We start from the raw sequence: 24483 nt of genomic DNA, 5'->3' as shown, positions 1-24483 counted from the left end.
CTTTTTCATAAAAATTACTAATGAATCATGACTTTCTATGAAACCTTTGCTACTATTTTTATAACGTACTTTATACGCTATTTTTTTCACCGCATAACATGAATGCTTTGCGCATACGTCCCGTACCAAGTAATTTCGACCTAGCCATTTTTTATTTTCACATTTTAGTATTTTATAGAACGTTACAAGAAAACACGGTTATCAAAGTTACAGTTTAAAAAAAATATGTTTTTCCGTAATCAAGAGGCTATCGGAATCACCGTCAACTATAATTGATTTCTTTATATGAAATAAAAACTCATGCAATAAAAGCTTGGAAAGAGAACTAATTTAATTCCAGAATGACGTAAGAGCAGGTCAATATAAAGAAAAAAATAAATAAATAAATAAAATAAAAAAGTTAACAATTAAAATTTACAAGGGTCGAATTTTTTTTGTACATTCTACAATTTGTAAATCGTGTTTTCTGTAACGCGTTACAACTGAACAAGAGGCTTAGGACATGGCCACTTCGAAATAGCTTGGAACGCCTCATATGCAATATGTACATATGTTATTAAAGTCTAGATAACTTCGATTGATGGACTATTTAGGAAGAATATAATAGTTAATTTCGAAATTAGTCCCAGAGAATGTTCACAAATTCGAGAGTAGGAAAATAAAAATTAAAGGAAAGACAAACGCTCGTTGGATTATTTTTACACAAAATCCTGTGACGACAGATAGACTTGGAGCAACGTATTGATAGTCTCGTGGTGTCACACACAGACAGACACTTCATGTTTCTAAATACGTATAAAAAAAAGCATTTTTTTTTATCGAGGATTCGGTGTAATTAATAAGCTGTACCAAAGTACATAATTTGTACGATTTTTCTGGCTATCTTACAACTACAAAATTGGAACGTTCTGTGGAAACTTTTGCTTCAATTTTAGCATGCAACTGTATTTTTGATGATATTTCATTTTCGAAATTACACACAAAACAGATTTAAATCTTTCAAGTAAAACGAATTTTGGTGGATAAAATAGCTCGACATAATTTATTTGCACAAATGGTGCGAATTAATTTCATTAAATGTATATCATATGTATTATTTGTACGATCTATTAATATTGGAATTTAATTTCTCACGAGGATTCAAGGGTAGCTTTATACCATTTAGAATGGCATATCAATGTTTAAAATGAATTGTGCTGATCCTCTGTTTTTACGCAAACTGCCAATTACGTATAATGTAAGGAATATTTGTTTCTTTTATAATGTATAAATACGAGTAAATTTGTCATTCTTCTTTCAAAAAGATACGAAAAAAATTCATAAGCTAACAATCATATCTCGGGTCCATATATACGTGCTTTATTCGTCAAAAGTAGACTTTTGAGAAAATTCATACAATGTCAATTAACATTTTTATTCCGTTTCACTAATTCTTTTTCAAGTATTGTGTCTGTAAAGCCAAAAATCAGATAGCAAACGAGGTGATTTATCTTGAGTTTCATTGTTAAGGTCTCGCAGTACAAAAGTTTTAGTGTCTACGTAATGTGTAATATAAATAGTACGTTACTGTATTAAAAACGTTACTGTGTTGAGCCATTTGAGCTTTCGTTCACGTTCGAAGTGCTGATAATGTAATGATAATGCAATGATAATGCAGTCAGTCGTTATCTCATATTAGAAAGTGTTTATCATTTCTTGGACGATGTAACGATAATAATTGTCTTCGCAGAAACTTAAACAGGTAGGTTTCTTCGGACGAATGTTGTAAACTTGTAACAAATACCATGTAAAAGTATTAACCCCTCTCGATGTATGTATGTAGAATGATTAATAAGTATACATATTATATACATACAGTTCACATATAGGAATTGAATTGTGACATGTAACAAAATATTATATAGATGTTAAGTTTACAGCTGTATATGCAGATCATTATTGCAGGGATTGAGTTGAATTCCTTTGCAAAAGATTAATAAAAACATGATGCACATACAAACTATTTTTCATTTTTTACTCATAACCATAGACCCGAATAACATTTTTTACTCCAATTCTGAGTTACAACAAATCATCGTCTTTAGAAGCATTTTTTGTATGCAAGTGTAAGCTCCAAATACCGTATGATAAAAACTCGAAATTAAATTTCGTTTTTCAAAAAGATAAAATACGTTTATTAAAAATAAAATGTATACAAATATAAATTCTGCTTTACGAGATAACATCCTTGCGATGATTCAAATCCTCGAATAAATTCTGTACCCAGGTGAAGCTTCCGGTGTAGTTCAAAGTTCTGCATCATGTCTATTATCTACAATAATCGTCAGCCTGTTTGGTGCCCAATGGTATTAGATCTCCAGGCACTCGCATCAAGTCAACTATGTAACTTGGTCTGAGTAGTTTTGTTGGAAAAATGGACAACACATGTTGGCTGACTGAAACTAATTCTTTCGCTGAACCTTCAAAAGATGGATCGTGACTGGTTGACCCAACGGATGGTCTTGATTTCGTTCCACCTTTTCTCTCGTCGATAGTGTCGCTTATATGCTCACTGCTTTGCGTTTCCATCTAATACCCATGAAATTATAATACTTAAACACCATCTAATTTACGTTTTATATGCATATAAGTAAGTAAGCTGAAATATTTTTATTTACGATTTACGTCGAAAGAAATGAACAAATAATACTCGAAAAAAATTGTACCTCTGGAATAGCAATTTCAATCCATGCTTTTCCATAATCCCCGCGGACTAACGCAGCTGGCAGACAAACTCTATCTGCTATAATTTTGAACAACAATGCTCGTTCAAAGTACGATCCGACTTGCAACTGTCCTAATGGAATTACGTTTGTTCCAATGTCACGTTTAATTTCGCTGAGATGTATCTCAAGTTGGTGATCAATGCAGTTTGTTGTTGGATCGGGTCCCGACATTTTCTGCGCCACGAATTCACCCAACATTTTCGCTCGTGATTTGATAAAAGAAATGTTCACGAGTCCTGGCTTTTCCTGCTCATTCCTGCATACAAAATGGGTCAAATTTCACGCTTTTCCAGGTGTTGGAAATTCTTTGTAACTTGGATAAAACTAAATCAGCATGGTTACGATCGGTAACAATGGTATCTATAGGACACGACGCTGTGGAAGAAATACTCACGCATTTCTCGATTCCTTGGCAATGAGTTTGCATTTGAATAACTCCACCGCATTAAATAAAAACGAATCTGTCTTCTTTATCCCACGTTTATCTCCTGTTATATCATTAGTAACATCTGTACTGTATACGGAATAAATATTTTTTCTAGGCGCATCGTTTTTTTCTGAAAATTACGTATCAAACGGCATTAAAAATGATTACGGGCATGCGTAATTTCAACGGATATTCGGATTTATATTCGGAACTTTTTAAGGGATTTGCATTATCAACTGAAAATTTCGTTATCGACCGATAATTGTAATATTCTCGCAATGCAGTATTCACGTACTGCGCGTGCGCGCCTAATCTCGAAGATCGAAAATTCGAACTTCAATTTTTTCAAAGCATCAGTCTGAAGTTGGAATAAGCAAATTGTTCGTTAGATTTTTCGTGCGTGCAATAATTGAGAAAATGAATCTTCGAAGTGCACATAGAATGGAGTGTAGATCTCCACAGACAAATCAAGTGAACAAAAACGTTCGTCATAGTTACGATGCGAACTTAAAACCAATAATTGTGCGGGGAAACTGAAACCACCAAGAATTGCCGGGCTGTGTTAAAATACAGTATATCAGAGAAAAATGTACGCGAGTTACGTAAGATGAAGCAAAGGCTGAAGTTTTCTGAAATTCAATTCATATTCGGAACCAAAGAAAAAGTCCTGAATCGGAGGTCAAAAATTGGGGGTCGACTTATATTCGGGCCAACACGGTTATAGATGCAGTGAATACAGGTATGAATTTGAAATTTCAGTTACCGTTCGATAAAATCTGATAATCTTTCACTTCAGAGTTTTGATCTAACAATCGACGTCGCTGTGTTGGTATGCAGATGTATATTGTTTGTGCAAGGTCTAAGTTGAACGTAAACAACTGTTCACTAATCGGAAACCTGTAATATATTGAAAATATTGTCATACATACTGCATACATCTGTGAAGCAGTTAAATATATAGTGAAGTCGTATTAACAAACTTACGGATGAACATTTTTGCGCATAACATAAAAACCGTCTTTTGTAATGTCATGTAACGACAAACGCCCAGTAAAAGCGAACTTTGCTGGCAAATAAGAATTAAACATTGCTTTAATACACGATTCCCAAGTTGGAACAATTCTTGAAGTTGATCTGTGTCCAATCATACTAAAAAAATAAATTTTCATTCAAATCACAAAGTACAATATACGGTGATTCGTTGCATCCTACTTCTAGATAAATTTCCTATTCCATCCAGTACCATCAATTCTCATTATAGTATACATATAATAAGTCGACACATGAATGCGAATACGATTCACAAGTTCGATTACTTTTTTTTAAGTATAACCTATTGGAAATATTGATATCGAACTTACTATTCCAAACACCCAGCAAGAATAAGTAAAGGCGCGACACCTTGATCGCCAGATAATTGTGAAACCAGTTGAGCTGCAGCGTTTCTAACCGGAACAGATTCAGATTCAAGTAATAAATTATATAACTTTCTAGGTCCCTCCAGACGCAAAAATATATCTCTTGCAATTTTTTCAATGCAAAATATGGACAATGCACGGCAGTGAGCCACTTTCAATTCGGCAAGATCAAAACTACTCTTGAACTGCAATAAAAAAATTGTAAGATTTTGTTTAAATTATATTGAAGTCTATTCCAATAGTACGCCCGTGTATCTACTGAAAATTACATTACACTTTGTTTTATCAATCACTTACTTCGAATGGAGTGCACAGAGCGTCTATCAAGTTGACATCGACAAATTGCTCTCTGAATTCAGGGTAGCCTCCTATTGACGTAAGACACCGCAATGTTTTAAGACGAGTTTCTAATGGAACATTGCCGATGAGTTGTTTTATCATCCATATCAAATATGTCTAAGGACGTAACAAAATAACTCTGCAGTTTAATTTGCATTGCATGGATACGTATGACTCATTATTAGTATTGCGCTGAATAAGTATATGCTTGTCGCATGTTAGTAATCAAGAAATCTCACAATGTATAACTACCTGTACCGAAAATAAACGGTTAAACCATCGTTGGTTGAACCTAGCAGGCTCAGTGACCGACTGCGCATGCGTAAAGTACCTAATCGAATTCTATTGCTCACAGATTTCAAATTTTCCCGCGTCAAGTGGCGAATGGAAATTATGTTATTATGATGTCTGGTGGCAGCCATCAGTCATCGTTCAGTTAACAATAAAAATTTGCCGAACCTTCTGGAGCCGCTACATGAACGATTTGCGACGTAATAAAAATGTTATCATTTACCATAACCTCCATAAGCCGCGTTGATATATTTGTGAGAACCCACAAAGCTCGCGCATGCGCAGTTGATCGCAGTTTCACCGACTTCTCTTGATATGCATCAGCTATGTAGACTCGCGTATAATCATACTTGTAAGTTTGTTTAGTGAAAATATACATCAACTCGGATGTTTTTTTTACCTGTCCGTTGATGTCCAACAAATTCGAACAGTTCTGCGCGTCGCAAGCCAACAATTCCGCCAAGCAACAGATAGCTGCGTGTCTTACGTGCTGTTTTAGACTTTCATTTTTGATAAAACCTTAAAACCATCGCAATAGGACCGCGTTATTCATCAGCACGTCTAATGATCGTTAGGTAACTACTTTACAGTTTTACCAAGTATCTTGTGCATGGAATTCGATGAGGTGATTTCTTCTGCAGCTGGGCCGTACTGCACCATTTTGGTAAGACCGTAAAAACTCGCACCAACAACGTCAGGATTTGAAGACTCGTGTATGAAGTTTAGCAAAATTTTAACAATTCCATGTTTGTACAGTTCCTTAAAGTATCGAATCAATTACGGAATAAGAAAGTGATGATTTAATGAATACTTGTTTAATGTTAAACTAATTGTCATTATACTACCTTTCTGCTGCTTGCCGAATTTGCTAGACGAACGATGAGATTCAGAAGACACACTGTCAACTTTTTGTCATTGCTTTCCATGAATTTTAAGAGACTTTGAATGCCACCTGTGCTGCAAATTAACTCTGCTGACTTTTCATTGTCACATGCTGATGAGAGAATCTCTAATGCTTTTTCAAGTAAATCATCATATTCGTCATTCTGTAATGTACAAATAATAGTTGTAAAGTGTTTTGGAAAAATAATATCACACAATTTCCAGTCCATTCAATGGTTTCTTTGCTTTTTTACATCGATTATTTCTAACAAGGCCTGAGGACCTCGAGATGCACGGAATAGTTCTTGTATATTTTCATCCTTGTTTCTGGCAACTAACAAATTAATAACGTCAAGTGCCAATAACTGTATCACTGGGTATGGTTGTTTGAGCAGCTCGAATATTCGTGGAAAACTGAAATCCTGGAATGGTTGAAATATGGTTATAGGTATCGAGTAGTTACGCAAAATTTATTGCGACACTAGTTATAGTTAAAGTTGGTTGTAGTTACAGCAAGGATTATGATTGTCTTCAATTAAACATAACTGTGTGATCCGAAGATGATGTGATACTTAAATTACAAGTTTAAAAACTGACTGATTCTACTAAAAAAATTTTAAATTAACGTCAATTAGTCAAGTTCTTTTTCTTTACAATTAATTTGTAATTGAAAAATCTCAAACCTTCGTGTCAATAATTTCTTGTGCACCCATCGGATCTTTCAACAAATTGTATATTATTTCAATTGAATTTTTCTTAACATCGGGATCAGGTGACCGAAGTTTCTCAAACAAGAGGTCGAAGTTATTGAACTGTTTCAATATCTGAGCCACACCGTACATATCTTTGGATAATTCGGCAAATATTAATGTTATGAACTCGTGAATGAAAATGTCCGTGTCATTCTGTAAAATGCTTGTAAAATAAGGCATGTAACAGTTTGAGCTCAGCAAGAAGTTGCGTATATTCGGTAGTGTGGCCATTTCTGCCAACAATTTTGTGGCAAACCTGAATAAAATTAAAAATATTTTCACAAATTGTTGTTATGATATGTTATTAGAATGCAACGAATTATATTCATTTCTATTACGTATGGTAGGGATGTTGTTTAAGCATTGTTTTTTTGGCTTTTCCTAACTTTTAATTTAAACTCTTTCTTTAAATTCATCTTTAAAGCGTGAAGACTTATTGAAGAAAACTTTAAAGGAAAGAAGGTTTAAACAGAAAAAAAATGAATAAATGTCTGTAATCAAATTATCCGATTACCGTAGACTATAATAAAGAAGAATAACAAAAGAAATATTATGATTTATCACGGTCCTTGGAAAAAATGTCAGACCTTCGTACGAATATGTCTTCGTGTTCTGATAAGGGAATCACTAAAGCCACGATATCAAGATCGAACAGTATTTCAAGATTGTCAGAGCTCTTGGAGCCAAATTTTGATAAGGCCGCTGTAGCATTGACTAGAACGGAGTTTTCTTGGCATTTCAGCAACAGTATTGCTGTTCTTGGATCTTGGACCTCAATACTGCAAGAATCGAACCTAGTTTTAGGTAGTATTGAACGATTGTCCCGCTCTTTGCCAGTGGACTTGCATTTCTGTGAATAAGTAATCTACATCAAAATTGAAGTTCGATTCGATTGCATCAATATTCAGGATTGTCAGCAACTTCATATTGCGATTTACAAAATTGCAAATTTCTCAACACTTTTTGTTCAAAATTCAAAGTTCAAAATGAAAATGACCAACGAAAAAATCCAATCAATTCTTATAAAATATATCATATCTATTTTAAAGTCTTAGTACTTCATTTATTACATATTCAAATTTTTCATTCGAAACTGAATGCACTGCAGTTATGATAAGCATTTTGCTATGACTACAACATTTGTAACGATATAAAAGTTTGCGATTCAAGTTTTAGTTTGCCAAGAAATTCGACAAAATTCCCAGACTTTTTTACACTTTTATCAAGTAAAACAAAAATTCCCGAGTATTCAAGGTTTTCGAGGTAGGGTAGAAATCTGGGCCGTGAAAATCACGGAAATATACAGAATCCCTAAAGAATCTTACCTCGGGATGCTGCTTCACCATTGCGCTGGATAAGGTACAACGTGTACCTCATTTTTTGCAGCGCAGTAGGATGCTACTAATTGTAAAATACTCTCCGACGCTGCATCACGTAAAAGTCAGCAACTGATTTAGAATTGGGTGTATAATATTGCTACGACAATGATTAAATAAATTACGTAGGCCACCATATTCACAGGTAGATGAATATGATCATGGCATTACTGTGAAAATTCTTGTCTCTTGCTTGACACATTAAAGATGTACGAATCGGTGAAATATGTTTTTTTTTTAAATCTACGAAACAAATGATGTCATTATCAACTAATGCCTACTGTGTTTTACTATCTATTGGGGTTTCAGCGAGTGGAAATTACGAAGCTTTGTCTATATATGTAGTTCTCTCTTTGTATTTTATCTCTATTGAAATCAAGAAATCAGATCTATATTAACACAATTAACACGGTAGAAAATCTCTAATTATTATTCTCAGATATAAATATACATGTGTGACACATAAAGGTATATGTAACATGATAATCCTAGATAATATCCTGTCAAAATGTAAATTCTCGCAAAATGTAGACCAACGTTTGTATTTACACCTATAAAAGGAAAAACGAAGTAAATCCATTCTCTCCATCACAATCTTCAAATGAAAATTTAAAGTGGAAAATACTGTTAAAATGTTTGGTTTATTGTTCAACTGCAGCAACCGTTGGTTCTCGGTACGTACGTGTCACTGTCAATATTTAAAAAATCCACAATACAAAAAATGGTGGCTATTTAATCCTTGTGCTAACTTCTTCTTATTCAAACATTCGTGAAGAGTGAAAATAATAATATTTTTTATAAGTGATGAATGTGACTTATGAATGATATTTATGAGTATAAAAGTAGCAGCTTTCCTTTAGCTGCGTGGCATTATATTGATACGATTGACAATGATACGGGTGATATAATATTAGTTATACATGTATGAACATATATCTAAAGGCACACGACGTTGGCGTTATTCTAGAGATGCATTACAATGCGATCACAATGTAGAAAAATTTTACAGTTTACGTCATTGTAATAATTCAAGAACAGCTCGATTCACCCGACATTGGTAAAATTGTTACTTAAATGAAACTTTGTACTTAAAAAATTTACTTTAATACTATGAAATGTGACTCATAAAAGTCAATACGTCTTGCACTATACATATATATGTATGTATAATGTATATACATATATGTATGTTTTAATATAGCACAAAACATATGGATATATGAAGTATACATGTACTCTACACTACTTAAATTATTTTTAGAACTTCTATTCATTCGTAATTGGACGGACAATTCGTGCTAAGTAACTTATCACTTCTTGTATGTGTGTAACGTATAGCTAAAAATAACTTGCAATTGCATGACAATTGCGTAACATAAAAATTATCATCTTATATCTATTAAAATCAGACACTATATGCACGTAAAATTTTATATATGCATGTATATACCTATATATATATATGTGTGTGTATATGTATATGTATATAAATATATATTAAGATTTTTGCTCGTATCGATATTAAAATTTAGCTTAAGTTTACTTGTTTTTCATTCAATTGTTTGTCATCTCTAAACGTTGAAATGGTAATCACGATAACATCGTTAGTGGCAGTTTACTTTTAGAAAATTTAACTAATGGAATGTGACGTACACTGTATTTGATAACTGGCTGGAATAATCTAGCCGATATCCTGTTAAAAAAAAGTATACAAATGAATACGAAAGTTTTGTCAGCATGAGTGAAATACGTGATTCGTAAGGTAACGCACTTGTAAAACATTGCAAAATCATCTTATTTACAAATGTACGTGATTGGAATATCATTGGATTGAAACCTGGTGAAATGATTGCACAAAAATCCGCATGAAATTTGATTTGGTGCTTTATATGTATATGGAATAAAGCCTATACAATTTTTATGACAGATTAGAGGGGGTGCGATTAAATTTCGATTGATCAATTAATTGGAAAACCGATCTGTCGATTAATTGCATCCAACATCAGGGCAAAATGTAAAATATTTGTAAGGCTATGTTGAAAATACGTTACCAGCAGTTTTATGACGGTTGTAAATTGATGATATTCCATTCTTTTCGCAAACATTGTATTCTCTGCAGAGAGTAACGATTAATAACAGTTAATTAAGTTAAACAGCTGTTTGTGGAACACCTTGAACTAATTGAGTTTTACTTTTACTTTTCGGTAAAGAAGTCTGACTTCTAGCTTTATTTATTTTTGGCTGCCCGTTAGGTGAACTTGTGACAAAGGTATCAGATCGAATATCTTTCAAGGAACTGTTAGAATTAGTCCTTAACGATGGTGTTGAACTGAATTTACGGTTCTGAGTTAATCGCTCTTGAAGCTTGCTTTCGTTTTGGCGTGGTACCCGGGTTTTCATTGTTGGAGCATCTTTGTACTCATAAACATTTTCCTTTGAACTTTGGGTCAAGTTCTCTATTCCTTGGGAATGATTATCTTCTCGCATCATCAAGATGTCTCCGCTGTAGTAGTGATCAGATTGTCTAAGCAAAAAAAAATATTGGCAAATGTTATGAAACTCAGTTTCCAGCCTGCCGATTTATTCTTTATTTTAGTACAAAACGAAATTTACTATCTCAAATACTTAAAACCAGCATCTGGTAATTGTTATACGCGTGTTTTCAAACTGATCTGCATGTCCCCGAATATGTCTACCCAAGGTTTATTTTAGGGATAGTGAAAAAATGAATACTCAACTGATGGACAGAAGAATAGGAGATGTATGAACAAAAATGATGCTATTTACGGATGAAACGCTAATTATTTTAACATTGTGCCGATAAAACCACCAAGCAGTGAGAAACGTACCTGCACAAACTCTAGCCGCCTTCACTTTGCTAAGCATGTAGATAGGTAGATAATAAATGTTAGTACAGCAGTATGCGTTTGTATTCGAATTTTGTGCATAACTAATATGACCAATGGGGATGGGGTGTATTGCAATTGATTCAACGGACGTGATTCATTTATTTCGAAATTGCAACTAGGAGATTGATGTTCAACGAGAATTCAAATTCTAAGTCACGTTAATAAATACGGAAATTGAACGTGACGACCGAGACAATTCTTACCCATTTTCATTTTTACTACCACCGAGAATTATTGCTCTAGGTATCAAATAAAAATGAGTTTTATAATTGTAATTGAAAAAACTAATATGCCTTATTATTCTTTTCGATTATGGTCACTCGTAATATGTTTTCTCATAATTATTGCAATAATTCGATGTTGGTGCAGCAATAAATTGCTTGTGAATTGTTGTTTGGATGGAAATGTTGCTTCTAAGTATGACTTGTACCAGAATTTATAGAATTGTAGGCAAATCCGAAAGATTCTATCGATAAGGGAAAAATATACAACAGACTTATGTGATTATAAGCAAGTTATAGAGTACTAATATTCCAGAACCATTACTCACATGCACTACCGATCCCCGTGACAGGAATTGTTCATAAGTAGTTCATGGATTTGGTTCTGTTTACCTTTCCTTACCTTTTGGCATTTCGCCACAGCATACAACAGACCACAGATAATACAACCAGCAGCAAGCACGCTGTTGACATCGACCAAAATGCGATTTGTAGAGGTTGTTTCGGTTCCCACCAATACTAAAAAACCGAGAAATTTCTGTTAAAGCTTCATCTCCAAAGGCCGAGTCTATAAGTTGATCAAACAACATTTGGCTAGTTTTTTAGGGTAAAAATTTCTGGTTGTAACCAGGAATTTCGACCCTGAAAAAACTGGGCAAAAGTTGGCGGACTCATATATATTCAAATGATTATCATGTAATCAGTTGGACACATACCTCCGTGACTGGAGGATACGTAGGAACCAGTCGTCCGATGACAGTCGGAAGATACATGGACCAGAAGGCACTTTCAGTCTGTCGATAATTTATTAAAATTGAACTGTTGAAAGTCGTATTGATGTTGAGATACCGAAGCTGTCCTTGTTTAGCCATATCAAAATGCAGCCCATGTATTTGCGATGGTGTCGGGTTTCTAAAATGATGAGTTTCGGTTATTTACTAGTCAACGGTGTTTTGTTATCATTGAATAAATGCTGCGTTACAAAACGTAATGAATCTATAATCACAAAATTTCACTTATTTGAATACATACCCATATCTAGCAAAATTGGAATAAGCTTTCATGAAAAAGTGACTCATGTTTCGATCACTGTCCGTCCACAACTTTCTATCCAACTTCAGTTTTGTGGGAAAAAACTCTGGAAGAAATTTTATCTTTGTCAGTTATAAATTATCTCCGCTTTTCTCACTTTCTATCACTTATAACTGATTCCCAATGCAGTAATCTGTCAAGGAATCGACAAACAAACTCAATTAAGAACACGTTACTTGAATTCAATAGAGATGCTGTAATATATGGGCAAAGCTTAATAATTTCACACCGTTTCGAAATATTCTTAGGAAAGACAAGCTGATAAATATAAGTATATAAGTTTATCCAGCTTCTACTGTAACATAAACTTGAATAATCTCGGTGTCAAATTTTTCAAATCGTTGAATGATTATTTCAAACAAATATCTCCGACTTTTGTTGAGTTTGCAAATTATGGATGATAATTTCGGAAAATTTTACGTAATGTTTTAAAGTTTTTATTGGAATTTTAAATAAACATTTCCACCGCGGAAATAGCGAAACTAAAGCAACAATTAATTAACGACAGTGTAAGATAAAAAAATACATACCCACATCCATGAATGGTGCACCAGTCAACAACAAATGTTCTATGTCATGGGGAACACGTCTCCACCACTGATATCTCAAGGCTTCGATAGTAGTATTCAAAACATACATGTAAACAGGAACATTTTGTTCTACCAATAGTTTGGTAATTTTGTCAGTAGGTGCCACATAGTGAAAGTCTGACAGCAACTGTGAAAACCGATGAAAGTCAATACATTATACGATTTGTTAGACAGTAATCGAATCTTGTGTATGTTATATTGTTATGCTTTTTTGAAATTATAAGCAGCTAATAATAGCTTAAACAGTGCTAAAAAATTTACAGTTTCACTTACGTTTATATACTGATCTCGAATACTGAGAACATTGTCAGGATCAGGCCAGTAGGTGTACATATATTTTACAGCTTCGTAGACGCCCAATGGATTTAGTGTATAATTGTACCGCAGAACCAGTTCTTTGACTTTTTGATCAAATATTTGTGCGTCTATTGTGTAATGATTTTTCGCCAACGTATCATTGTCATCTAAAATATAAAATAAGATTTTTTTTCTTGTGTACCATATAGTTACAATATTTGAGTAACATAGTAAAACTGAATACTTTTTCTATCTAATTAAGTATTCTCTTTAAAACTTACATATAATGAAGGATGCTTCTTGTGTTGTAACACCTGTCATGTAAGCGAGATCTTTGCGAAATTTGCGAGCTTTTATAGATTCTTCAGGCATTTCATTGAATAAATGCCAATCAGAAGCTCCCCAGTCTTCGTACCAAGTATCTTTTGGTACAGTAAAGTTTTGATCTAATACTGGGCCCCAAGGAAATATTCCAACGTCAGGTTGGAACTCAGAATTGCCCAAGTCATTCGCACTACGACTATCTCTCAAACACTGGACAAGTTTCCAACTTGTTTCAATGCTACAACCCAGTATTTCGCCGTAAACTCTTGAAGTGTTCTGCACCCGATATTTATCAGGTATAATCGCCCAGTCGGCCAATGCTGAACCAGATTGTGCTATTACTTTAGCCACAAGGTCCCGTGTTCTATTTGAAAATTTCAATCATTTTTATTTATGTTTATATTCAAGAAGGTTCCAAGTTGTTTCGCATTGGATGTGAATGCTTATTTTCACATACACACTGAGCAAGACAACTGATGTTATTGTAAATAACAATGCTTCCTATTAATTGATTATAATTTTTTTTTTAAATAGTTATGAAGCTCGTCTGAAATAATTTTAAATAAAACAAACTCGACTCGTTAAAAGAAAAAATTAGCTTTTTTACTGAACATACTTTGGAGCCACCATCAGAAGACCAGCACTGGCAGCTCCAGCGCCTGGACCAAAAAGTGTTATGCTTTCGGGATCTCCATTGAAATACACTATGTTATCGTATACCCATCGCAGAGCCATAGCTTGATCCAATATGCCATAATTTCCAGGGCTATTCTCATCTCCCGTACTTAGGAAGCCTGTTACAAAGGAGTTCAAGTGTTTTATAAATGTTTGTAGCACTACGCAAGCTATTAGAGTATTAATAAGAAGGAGATATAACGTTAAACGATTCGACAGATGAAAGTGTGTAATTTTTTCAGATTTTGATAAAATGCCACATCACACATTTACCTATTCCTCCTAAAATTTGTCAAACAACTATTTAAATAATAGCGGCTATTCATCAAAATTTTCTTGTGACCTGAAAATTCAAAGTGTTTACAGCCAGAAAATCCAGTATTTTCAATCGGGCGCGGTAGAATAAATAACTCGAAAAACGTGAACAATAAAACGAAGCACTTAATATAAGTGACGTGAGATGTTTTCATGATCAAGCCTTTCATACTTTCCTTTCGGGATTTAAAAGGTTTAAGAAAATTCGAATTACCAAGTGCTCCGAGACGATAATTCAATGATACTACAACAACTTCATAAAATGCTGCCAACATATGAGCTGGGAATAAATTGCTTGCTCCGTGCATAAATTCTCCGCCATGAATGTAGACCATAACAGCATATCGTTTTGCCAATCCAGATTCAATCTTTAACAATATTTATATCATCAGTTTATCAATTAACATAAGACATATATAAATCGGTTAATTAATGGTTGAGAAGATAGTTGAAAAATTAATATCGAGTGTCATGAAATTTTCTCAACTACTTGATCAAAGTGCAGTTGCAATGTTGCTATGCAATGTTGTTATAACATTGTCTATCAATTATTTGCAATACAAATAAATTTAGCTGGTGATCACCTAAATATCTCCAACTGCGTTTATACTTACATTGGGTGAAAAAACATTGAGATAAAGACAATCTTCATCGACATCGTTAACACCTTTTAAAACACCGGTGTACCTGTAAGGTTGAGGACATGCTGGTCCCCAATCTACGGCTTGCAGAAGTTGCCATCCCCTTGAAAGCCACGAAAAAATATTATACATATCATTAAAAAGCCAGTAAACTGAAAAATGTTATTGAATATAATACCTGTGTGTTCGAGGCGGTTTAAAACGTCCTTCCTTAATCGGCGGAGTAGCGTATGGTATTCCTAAGAAAACATTGACGTTTGCAGTGACCCTTTCTACTGGTACGCTCCAAGGTCTGTGCCTGGCTTCAGGGTGGTCATATAAGTACACTTTGAATCCTTGAACTTGGCCATAATTTGTCACAACGTAAACATCTCGATCCAAAGTCTTTGAATCTGGTCTTTCTCTTCCTTGTAGGTCTGCACGCCAACCGCTCAGCACACCTGGCAATGGTAATCTAGGAGTAACATCCTGCAACAATAATATTAATCTGGTATGAATAACTGTTGCAAAACAATAGCATTTTTTATCATTGAAAGATACTTTGATGCTTTTATTCATAAGCAATCAGCAATTTAAAAACAGTAAAGACTGACGTTGTGGTATTCAATTCAAACCACGTGATCTGGTAGTCATATTAATTCACTTTTATATGTATTAAGCTTTGCTGTTGCATGATAGTAGGCACAGAAAAATGTTGTCTTTATGTCAGGCCACATATAATAATATACATTTACTCTCATTTCCTGTGTTTTATATCCATTGTTTTCAGTGCCTCACAGTTTCCCTTCATTCTTGTTACACATATTTTACAATTAATCTGATTGAAGTTTGAGTGAATAATTTTTTACAAGTTATTTAAAACATTAGGTGAAAATTGGATCCTTGGAATAGAAAGTAATCATTGTTTTCTCCAAATTTCTGATCAACTTTATTTGTAATTCGATTTTTTTCACACATTTTCGAAGTTAAAAAATCATCAAAGAAACAATTCATAAACCACATTATGCTCCACAGTAAACTATTAGACCTGTAATTTTTGAATTGGAAAAATTTATGAAAGTTGATACGAGAACTTCAAATTTACAGAATTTTTAAATAATCATTTTGTATGAAATATCTGCCGAACAAAATTTAATTTATCATTTCTCATTAATTATTTATTCAATTGTAGCGAACAAAAATTGTAATGTACTGTACAAAAAATTAACTAGCAAGAACTAAGAAACTACTTCTGAAATTTCGATTTGTGATCTCTTTAATTACAAGCATGTTGAGGGAATTATGCAAATTTTATAATGTATTATTTTTATAATCCTTCGTGGAAAAAATGCTGTAGTAAGTTTTCTGAGAGAATATAATGTGATAGACAAGATTTCTAAATATTCCTGCAAAAAGTCAGAGATGTTTCTAATATCTGTTTAAAAAATTCAGAGTTTTTAGGAGAAGTTACAAACTATTTTCCCGTGAATTTTTACCAGGAGGATGTGTATCGGCAAGTGCAAGAATTTGAATTGAGAATTCAAGCCATAAACCATGTAAACAATTTCAGTCATGCGTGACATGTAAGATATATAAGTCGGATTTTGTCGGTATTGTGGAATTTCTGTTAAATGGTCTCTTTGATGTAGAAATTAACGGATTGTTCAACACAGCTTCTTGAGGTCTAAAATTTTCTCATGGTTAATAGTCTTTAAGGGGACGACATATTCCTATCCAACCATTTGAATGGCCTAATGTGAGTATTCGGATTACATTTCAACAGAGTATAATAAAACAGGGTTTTTCTTTTGGTAGTCAACAATTTTTAGCTGATGAAATACTTACCCTGTCAGTAAAGTTATGAAAAGAAAGTAGCTTTTAGCAGATTATAATTTATATATTATATAGCAGGCACCATTCTACAACATCTAAATTGTCGATTGATAAAAGAAAATTACATTTTACAATTTCGTTCAAACGTAATCCAAAAACCTGTAATTATGGTAATTCACTCAAGTATAGCAATGCCTCAAAACATGGTATAATCAGCCCTTACCCAACGTATTCGATCTCATTTATCTCGGTTATTAACAGAACCTATGTTATTGATCGTTGACCTTAAAAATTTGCAGATAGTGTATCTCTAAATCAGTGTCCAAAGCAGATATGCTAAGAAATGATTGTTTTATGCAGAAAAAACACCAGAAAAGATATTCCCGCAATGGAATTAAAACTAAAAGTAATCACAAGAATACCTTAGCTGGTGCTATTCTTACAATCAAATGAAAAACAAATAGTTTTTCGATAATTTTTTGTTTAACATTGCATTTAGAATCGCACTATCTGCGGAATTTTCACACCAATAATGCGTAAGCTTTGATAATAGTAAAAATAGTGTTTATTATTCTGCTTGTGTGACACTTGAGAAAATATTGTTGAAATAAAACGTGTGTGAATCATCTGTAATATGTTCACATATACATACAACGTTGTGAATTGTTCTAAAAATTCATTGCAATGACCAAACAAGTAAAATAGCGAACACCAAAGTAGCCCGAAGTTTGAAAAACTTTCGTTAATCAGCAAAGAAAAGAAAAAAAGGGTGAATCACACGCTTGCTGACGAATCCTGGTGCGAGTACAAAGAAAAGTGCGTTTAACTGAAACGTAACGTTCGTGTAGCTCCTCTGGTAATCGAAGGGCGTTGAAATACGGCTCATAAGTAATCAGGCAATGAAATTGGGCCTCACCCCGTAGTTGTAGCGACTCTCGGGGGCCCGTGTAGGGCCTCGGTTGTAAAGGGGGTCCAGGTAGTTTGGCTGCTGCCCGTACCTTCTGCCATTGTAAAGGTAGGTCCGATAGTCCTCGGTGTTTTGCGGAAGGTACGGTGAATCCCTGAGGGAATATCGGTTGCTGGGTTGATTTTGCTGCTGAGCAAACACCAAGGCGGAAATAAACACGAGACAGATGCAAACGCGGGATAAGTAGGCGTGTGCTCGACACACGGCCATCTTCTCGTCCCTTGGATAGACTGAGTTTCGCACAAGTTCCTCCGTCCGTGCACCTCGCCCACCTCGTCCAGCGATGAGGAGTCTCAGGTAATACAGGCTAGAACTTTAATTTTATCTACCGTAGGCCGCTGTTTATATTCGCCGTGTAGAAGCAACGTCGAAGGGAAAGGTTCAGAATCTCGAGAGCATTTTTACGATTAGATATTAGATTCACTCGCAACTACTCACGTAAATCACCAAGTTTAGTTCAATAATTGTTTTGTTACAATTTTGAGCACTGGTCAACACGTGTCAGCTGTCATTTAGAATTATATTAGCACCACGTTACAGTTCACTGCAGGTTACATCGTATCCTCATGGAGTCTATGGGTTGTGTACTCTGATATATATATATATATCTATAAAAATTGTATTCATAATCATGTTCGTGTGGAAAATAACTTTCGCCGTAAGTCCGTAGACTATGAAAAATTGTAATTACGGAACAAAAATCTCAGATTTAGTTACGTGAACGACTAATTTTCAAATTACAAATAAATTTCACGGATCCTGCGACAAATTGTAGCAATATTCTAAAGAAATTTTATCATATTTCGTTTATTTGTTTAAACGGGAATTAAAAAACTAGAATAGGCGGTCGGTAAGGATGGGATTGATACGAAACCGGTTTACAGTTATAATACTAATTCGTATACTTTTTTTACAACTCGATCGTTACATGGAATTCGTGTATAATATGTGTGATGTATATTATGATACAATAAAAATTGTGAACGAAGTATGCAATACACGATGTAAACAATGGAAACTGGTTGTTCAATTCAGTAATAATGAATTCTTGGCCTGTGTCAGATTCTTTCTTGACTAACAATTATAGCTGCTTTCTTTGTCAATCATGTAGATGGATTTTCACATTATTTCAAATTTTCAAACACAACCGTTTCTTTTTTTTTTTTTTATTTTACAAATTCTGATACATCGAGGATATGTGATGAAAAAAGTGTCTCGTGTGTTGGGAAAGAAAATGAAAATTGAGAAAATTCTCAGGAGATCCGTGAAACCTATCGGAAGGTTTATTAATATCGTCGACTGGTAAATTATAACATCTCGATTTGAAAACAATAATATAGGTCTCCAAAACGTTGACGATGAGTTTGAAAATGTGAGAACAAAACCGAAAGGGGACCTTATCAATTACAAGACTTTAAGTTGACTTATTGTAAAAAATATTTTCGAGGCGAAATAATTATCACTCGAAAAAGAACCCTTCGTATTGTTTGATATGTTGGAAATTTATCGAGCCATTAGGGCAGAGCGCATCTTTAAACTCTCAAGAACGGTAATTGACGGCACTTGTGCAGTTAAACGTTATACTCACATTAAGTTAAACACGCGATCACAATTAAAGAGACAAGAAATGCAATTACTTAAAATGACTGATTATAACCACTTTTATGTACCCATAAGGTGAAATTCCATAAAAAGAACAATTACGCAGGTTTTTAATATATAAAATTTGCATGCAACAACTCAATAATGACCAAATAAATTTCTTTGTAAATTTTTTTTAATATCACACAATTATTTTGTTCCCGGTTGCCGATCGATGAAAAACTCGCAAAAAACGTGAAACGTGAACTTCATTTCTTTGATCAATCCCAAATGGAATATAACTATACCTTAAAAATGCAAAAGTTCTTCTTTTTATCGAAAGATACACCGATGTCGAAAATTACTCATCGTAAGCATAATGCACTACTTTGTGTCTAGGTATATTCACTGTTGTAAGTTTCGTTCGCCGTGAACTTAGCGCTGTATGTTACGCGCATGTAATTAGCTGTTCGGGATATAACTGTGTCACTATAACCGCGTGCTTCAGGTTTTGAATTGAAAGTCGTCGACACTACAGGCTTACGGGTATTGGGCGACGCCCTAAACCGTGAAAGTTAATTCCCGACTTGACTCGGAATATCACTCAAATCCGTATTTGATACGACTTGAACCCACGACGATCGTTCCTCTTCACTTGCGATACCACCTGCCTGATTTCACGCGCAGGTATTCGACCATTATTTTATCGCACTGCGGTCGATTTCGTTATCTGAAACCGAACTCGCCCGTGGATTACTTCGTTGTTGACTCAAGTCTTTCGCTGATTCAAAGCGTAACCCCGCAACGTCGCTCTACCTCAACAGACCTCGCTATTGGCCGGACACAAGTTAATGGATGACATGTGAATCATGCTCGACGGCTGAAGAGGAAAGCCGTAGGAGGATAAGTATGGGTGAACAGCCTTAGCGGGGGTTTCATTCATATTTTGACTTTACGTTGCTATCGTTATGACTCTAATGTCCCGTAACTCTCAGTTTGAAGAAATTTTTCTTTTTTTTTTACTTCAAGTTGTAAAAAAATTAGACATTCAAAAAAATACTTTTTTGCCGAATCGGCTCAACCGATTTTTGAAGAAGAAATTTGTGTGGTGACCATTGAAATACGTTTATGAAAAAAATTAGAATACATCTCGATGACGGAAAGGGTCGAAAATAAAATATTTTTGCAGAGCGTAGTCACTTTCTGGGTCGATTTTCTCAACGAAATTGTCTTAGCAGTGCCTAATATTATCAAGAATATGAATTGTTACTGTGAAATCCTATTGAAAAATTAATATTCTTCCGGTTGATACGCTGTAATTCTTCTTTTCATAAATAATATGAGATCTCTTCAAACTTCAAGCAATATATGATAGGGCTTATGATTATTCTTGTGGGAATTGTTTGGAAAAAGTTTGGAAAATTAACAAGAACAACTAATTTTATTAAAGTGAATAGTACAGTGACTATAAATGGTGCATTCCACATACCCTCCACCAATTTTCAGGTTTTCATTTTCACCCATTTTTGAGTTATAGATTTTCAAAATATAACCGTAAATTACGGTCCGTAATACATTTGGGTAGCTTCAATCAATTTTAACCACGGTTCAAAAAATATAAACGCATGGTAACCGAAAACTAACTTTTCACGAAGATCTATTCTATGAAATCTGGAATTGTGGTTCTGGAAACCCGTAGAACAGATTTTTAGACCCTTGCACAGGTTGTAAAAGACGACTTATTTACCCTGAACTACATGACAAGAACTCAAAAGTTGTCGAACTAGCCGTTAACGTGTTGAAAAAAAATTTGGTACTTTTCTTGACTGTTGATATATCGGCCTATTATTATTATGACATAAAATCTTTATTAAAAATCTATCTGTTGTAAGGAATTTTAGCGCCAGGGTTGAAATCTAATACCTAGTGAATAAGATCAGGTTACCATGTGGTGCCGCCATCTGTTGACCTACGGTGAACTCTGCTTCAAATTATCAACGTTGACTGAAGAAACGTTACCAAGCACCTTACCTACATCCTACACGGGAAAGGCCCGTTTGGATATCATCCGATGGGAAACCAATGTTATTCGACGTGAAAAATTGAACCGATTTCCAGCAGTTCGATTGGACACCAGCGATTTTGGGTACCGAACAATGAACAAAGTCCGACAGAACAAGAAATTAAATAAATATTAGAGCATTCGATTGTAACCAAAGTTTTTCGGCTGTTGAAAAGTAAGTCCCGTTCTCAGATCGGCTGCGGAGACGTTTTCCGCAACCGGCATGAAAATGGCACTTATCAGTATACACTTTTCAATATCCGAAAATTTTTGGTTCCAATCGAGTGCTAAAATATTATTTTAATTTCTTGGTCTGTCGAAGTTTATTTGATGTTCGGTGTCCAATATCGCTGGTTTTTGATCGATTGCTGTCCAAAATCGCTGGTGCCCGATCAGACTTTTTGAAATCGTTTCAATTCTCGCTGTCTAAACGGGGTTCAATCCTTGATGAGTTGAACTATAATTAACCTGACAAATATACTTGGTTGACAAATGGACTTGATAGTATGGACTTTGATTTCATGAAACAAAAAACGTCATCAACGATAAGACGTACGTCATTTTATTTATAAATACTCGGTCCCATCCCAGTTCCAAAGTAAAAATCACTCGTTTTACTTGAAAAGTCTCAGTTTTCTAAAGAGAATATTTTTACTGCTTACAAAGTGGCTGCTCAAATAGTAGTACGATTACATAAAAAATTAAGTTGAATTTCAAAAGGTTTTTGGATATGTGAAAAATTCGGGAATATTTTCATCGGATTTTTTTTTTAATATCACAGTTACTTTTTTGACGTTATAACGGAGACGGGTGTGATTTTCATGCCAAAATCCAAAGTCGACGAGTTAGTATGTCTCACTAAAGCAACATAGAACAGAAAAACTACCTTAATGGGCATAAAAAATCTATGTATTACATCGCAGATAAGTCAAATTTTCTCTGTACCATTTCCACCACTTTAAAAGTCATTATATGGTAAATTCCTCAGGGTGAGACATCCGAATTGTTGATGTAATAAAGATTGATTGTAATACCAACAAAGCATTTTCCGCCTTCTTTACGCCGGTAGTTTTGGAAACAATTTAAGAAGTTTTGTAAGTAGTGATTTTCCATGGTTTTAAAGATGAACAAAATTTTTTTTGTTAATAACAAGTTATAACTTTCATATATCTGTACTTGGTGCAAGGTTTTTGCACCTGAGTGCTTTTTTGGGGTAGATTAGTATGGCCGAGAGAATGAAGAGGTAGTTGCGATAAAATTCAATAACTGCGGCTAAATTTTTTATGAACGAAAAAAAAACGTCTAAAAATCTTAGGCGGTGACATTTATATGTATAACTAATGATGGTGAACAGTAATAGAGCAACATCCCTACTACGTAGTAGAAATGAACCTCAATACTGGATATGAACAACCTAAAAATAGTATATTTCGTGCACGTGTGATAAAAAAGGTTTTACAATTAGAACATTTGAAATATATAGATAACATTTGGTGTTTTTGACTCGATTTTAATGTTTTTGGACTTGTTTCGTTTACCTTAGAGATCTCGGGGGTTGCATGTCTGAAAAGAAATTCACGGCAGTCAAGTGAATGGCAGTTATTTCCAGGATAATAGACAATAATAGATTTTTATCAGTAGGGTAGAATAAATTTCCGTGGACAATTGCATTATACGCGTTATAACTCACACTACGATGTAAGATTTCTTTAATATTTTTCAAACGTTTTATGAGGATCTTGCCAGCGAGGAAAATGAGCTCAAGAACATGATTACATTCATGATACAAGTAGAAGTTACCTGTTTTGGCATAAAATTTTCCAAAAACGAGGAAATATGCCCAAATATTTTATTTCCAATTTTCAAGCTCATTTTCTATGATATTACACTTTTGTCTTTATAAAAAATGGAATTAGTCATCTAGTCTATGCTAATTCAATCAAAAGTACGTATAATAAGTCTTATATTTGGTCAATGAATCTAGTCTCGTTATTATAAACAAGTAAATCAAGCATCTTTTGAATCTCAGCATAGTGCAGTACAAGCTCCGTATAGTATTGAAGTGGGATCACGCGTGGGCTGAATTTTGAACAGTCCCAAAAATATTCAACATTCTTTAGCGTTTCCGCAGCTGCTGCAACTCCTTTGAAATTAACTATGCGTGATCGCGTTGCAAGTCTGCCTAGAAACTGCAGGATCACGGATACATCAAGCTGCGAACATGCCGGGCGCGTGCTGCAGGATCGACGAGAATAGACCCAAAATTACATAAAAACTGTGAAAGAAAAAAAGGATGAAAACATCTTTCAGGAATACAAAGACCTTAACGGGCTGCTGCCGGCTGCTGCACTATGCAGGTATCCACGCATCGAAGTCTCCCAAAATTTCTGTCAGGTCAAAGAAAAGGAGGCTGCAGATGCTACCTTCTCCTAGAACAGCGATCTCTACCTGTGTTGGGTCTGCACAGTGGGTACAGTCGAAAAATGACGAAAACCTGGAGAAAACCTTGAAGGGTTATCCGATTTTAAGCAGATGGATCGGCTAAAAATCAATACGTTTTATTAATTTTAGTACGAGAACGTCGTAGATTGAGTATTTTTCAAATTATCATATTTGTAAGCTATAAAGATCCATTTTGAAATGAAAGAAAAAAGAAAAAATGAAAAACACTGCAGAAATTATAAACAAAAGTTTAGCGATCAATGTTTTCTTTCAAATTTTTTCAAAATGGCTTAAACTTATCAGAT

At 34.3% G+C, this 24483-nt stretch overlaps 2 protein-coding genes across 4 annotated transcripts; both read right to left on the bottom strand.

Moving 5' to 3' along the window:
- Positions 1-2193: 2193 nt before the first annotated feature.
- Positions 2194-8220, bottom strand: LOC124409057 (armadillo repeat-containing protein 3). The gene is made up of 14 exons (XM_046886450.1): positions 8200-8220; positions 7431-7739; positions 6806-7135; positions 6377-6544; positions 6086-6286; positions 5837-5999; positions 5641-5759; positions 4908-5066; positions 4554-4795; positions 4177-4341; positions 3953-4089; positions 3160-3322; positions 2706-3021; positions 2194-2568 (listed from the first exon to the last, which is right to left on the bottom strand). Exons 1-14 carry the CDS (start codon positions 8218-8220, stop codon positions 2308-2310), a joined length of 2754 nt encoding a protein of 917 aa, XP_046742406.1. The 3' UTR covers positions 2194-2307.
- Positions 8221-8653: 433 nt separating this feature from the next.
- Positions 8654-18694, bottom strand: LOC124409086 (cholinesterase). 3 transcript variants are annotated; one of them, XM_046886487.1, is made up of 13 exons: positions 18043-18694; positions 15493-15782; positions 15288-15417; positions 14888-15041; positions 14300-14477; positions 13641-14047; positions 13336-13526; positions 13003-13189; positions 12413-12518; positions 12097-12292; positions 11784-11899; positions 11100-11128; positions 10606-10774 (listed from the first exon to the last, which is right to left on the bottom strand). In XM_046886487.1, exons 1-13 carry the CDS (start codon positions 18301-18303, stop codon positions 10740-10742), a joined length of 2280 nt encoding a protein of 759 aa, XP_046742443.1. In that variant the 5' UTR covers positions 18304-18694; the 3' UTR covers positions 10606-10739. The 3 variants fall into 3 exon arrangements, with proteins under 3 accessions (XP_046742442.1, XP_046742443.1, XP_046742444.1); XM_046886486.1 differs by lacking the exon at positions 11100-11128 and having other exon boundaries at positions 8654-10774; positions 18043-18693; XM_046886488.1 differs by lacking the exon at positions 11100-11128 and having other exon boundaries at positions 10639-10774; positions 11774-11899.
- Positions 18695-24483: the final 5789 nt, after the last annotated feature.

Source organism: Diprion similis, chromosome 8, assembly GCF_021155765.1.
Source record: "Diprion similis isolate iyDipSimi1 chromosome 8, iyDipSimi1.1, whole genome shotgun sequence".
NCBI classification, from domain to species: Eukaryota; Metazoa; Arthropoda; class Insecta; order Hymenoptera; family Diprionidae; genus Diprion; species Diprion similis.
This window is presented reverse-complemented; position numbering and strand designations above follow the sequence as displayed.

Coding starts and splice junctions, on each gene's coding strand:
- LOC124409057 (XM_046886450.1), bottom strand. CDS start 8,220: ATGGTGAAGCAGCATCCCGAG. Junction 7,740..8,199: donor TGGTGAAGCAGCATCCCGAG/GTAAGATTCTTT, acceptor ATTTTGATGTAG/ATTACTTATTCACAGAAATG. Junction 4,796..4,907: donor CTCTGTGCACTCCATTCGAA/GTAAGTGATTGA, acceptor TTTTTATTGCAG/TTCAAGAGTAGTTTTGATCT.
- LOC124409086 (XM_046886486.1), bottom strand. CDS start 18,303: ATGGCCGTGTGTCGAGCACACGCCTACTTATCCCGCGTTTGCATCTGT. Junction 15,418..15,492: donor AAACCGCCTCGAACACACAG/GTATTATATTCA, acceptor GTGGCTTTCAAG/GGGATGGCAACTTCTGCAAG. Junction 11,900..12,096: donor CGTATCCTCCAGTCACGGAG/GTATGTGTCCAA, acceptor TCGGTTTTTTAG/TATTGGTGGGAACCGAAACA.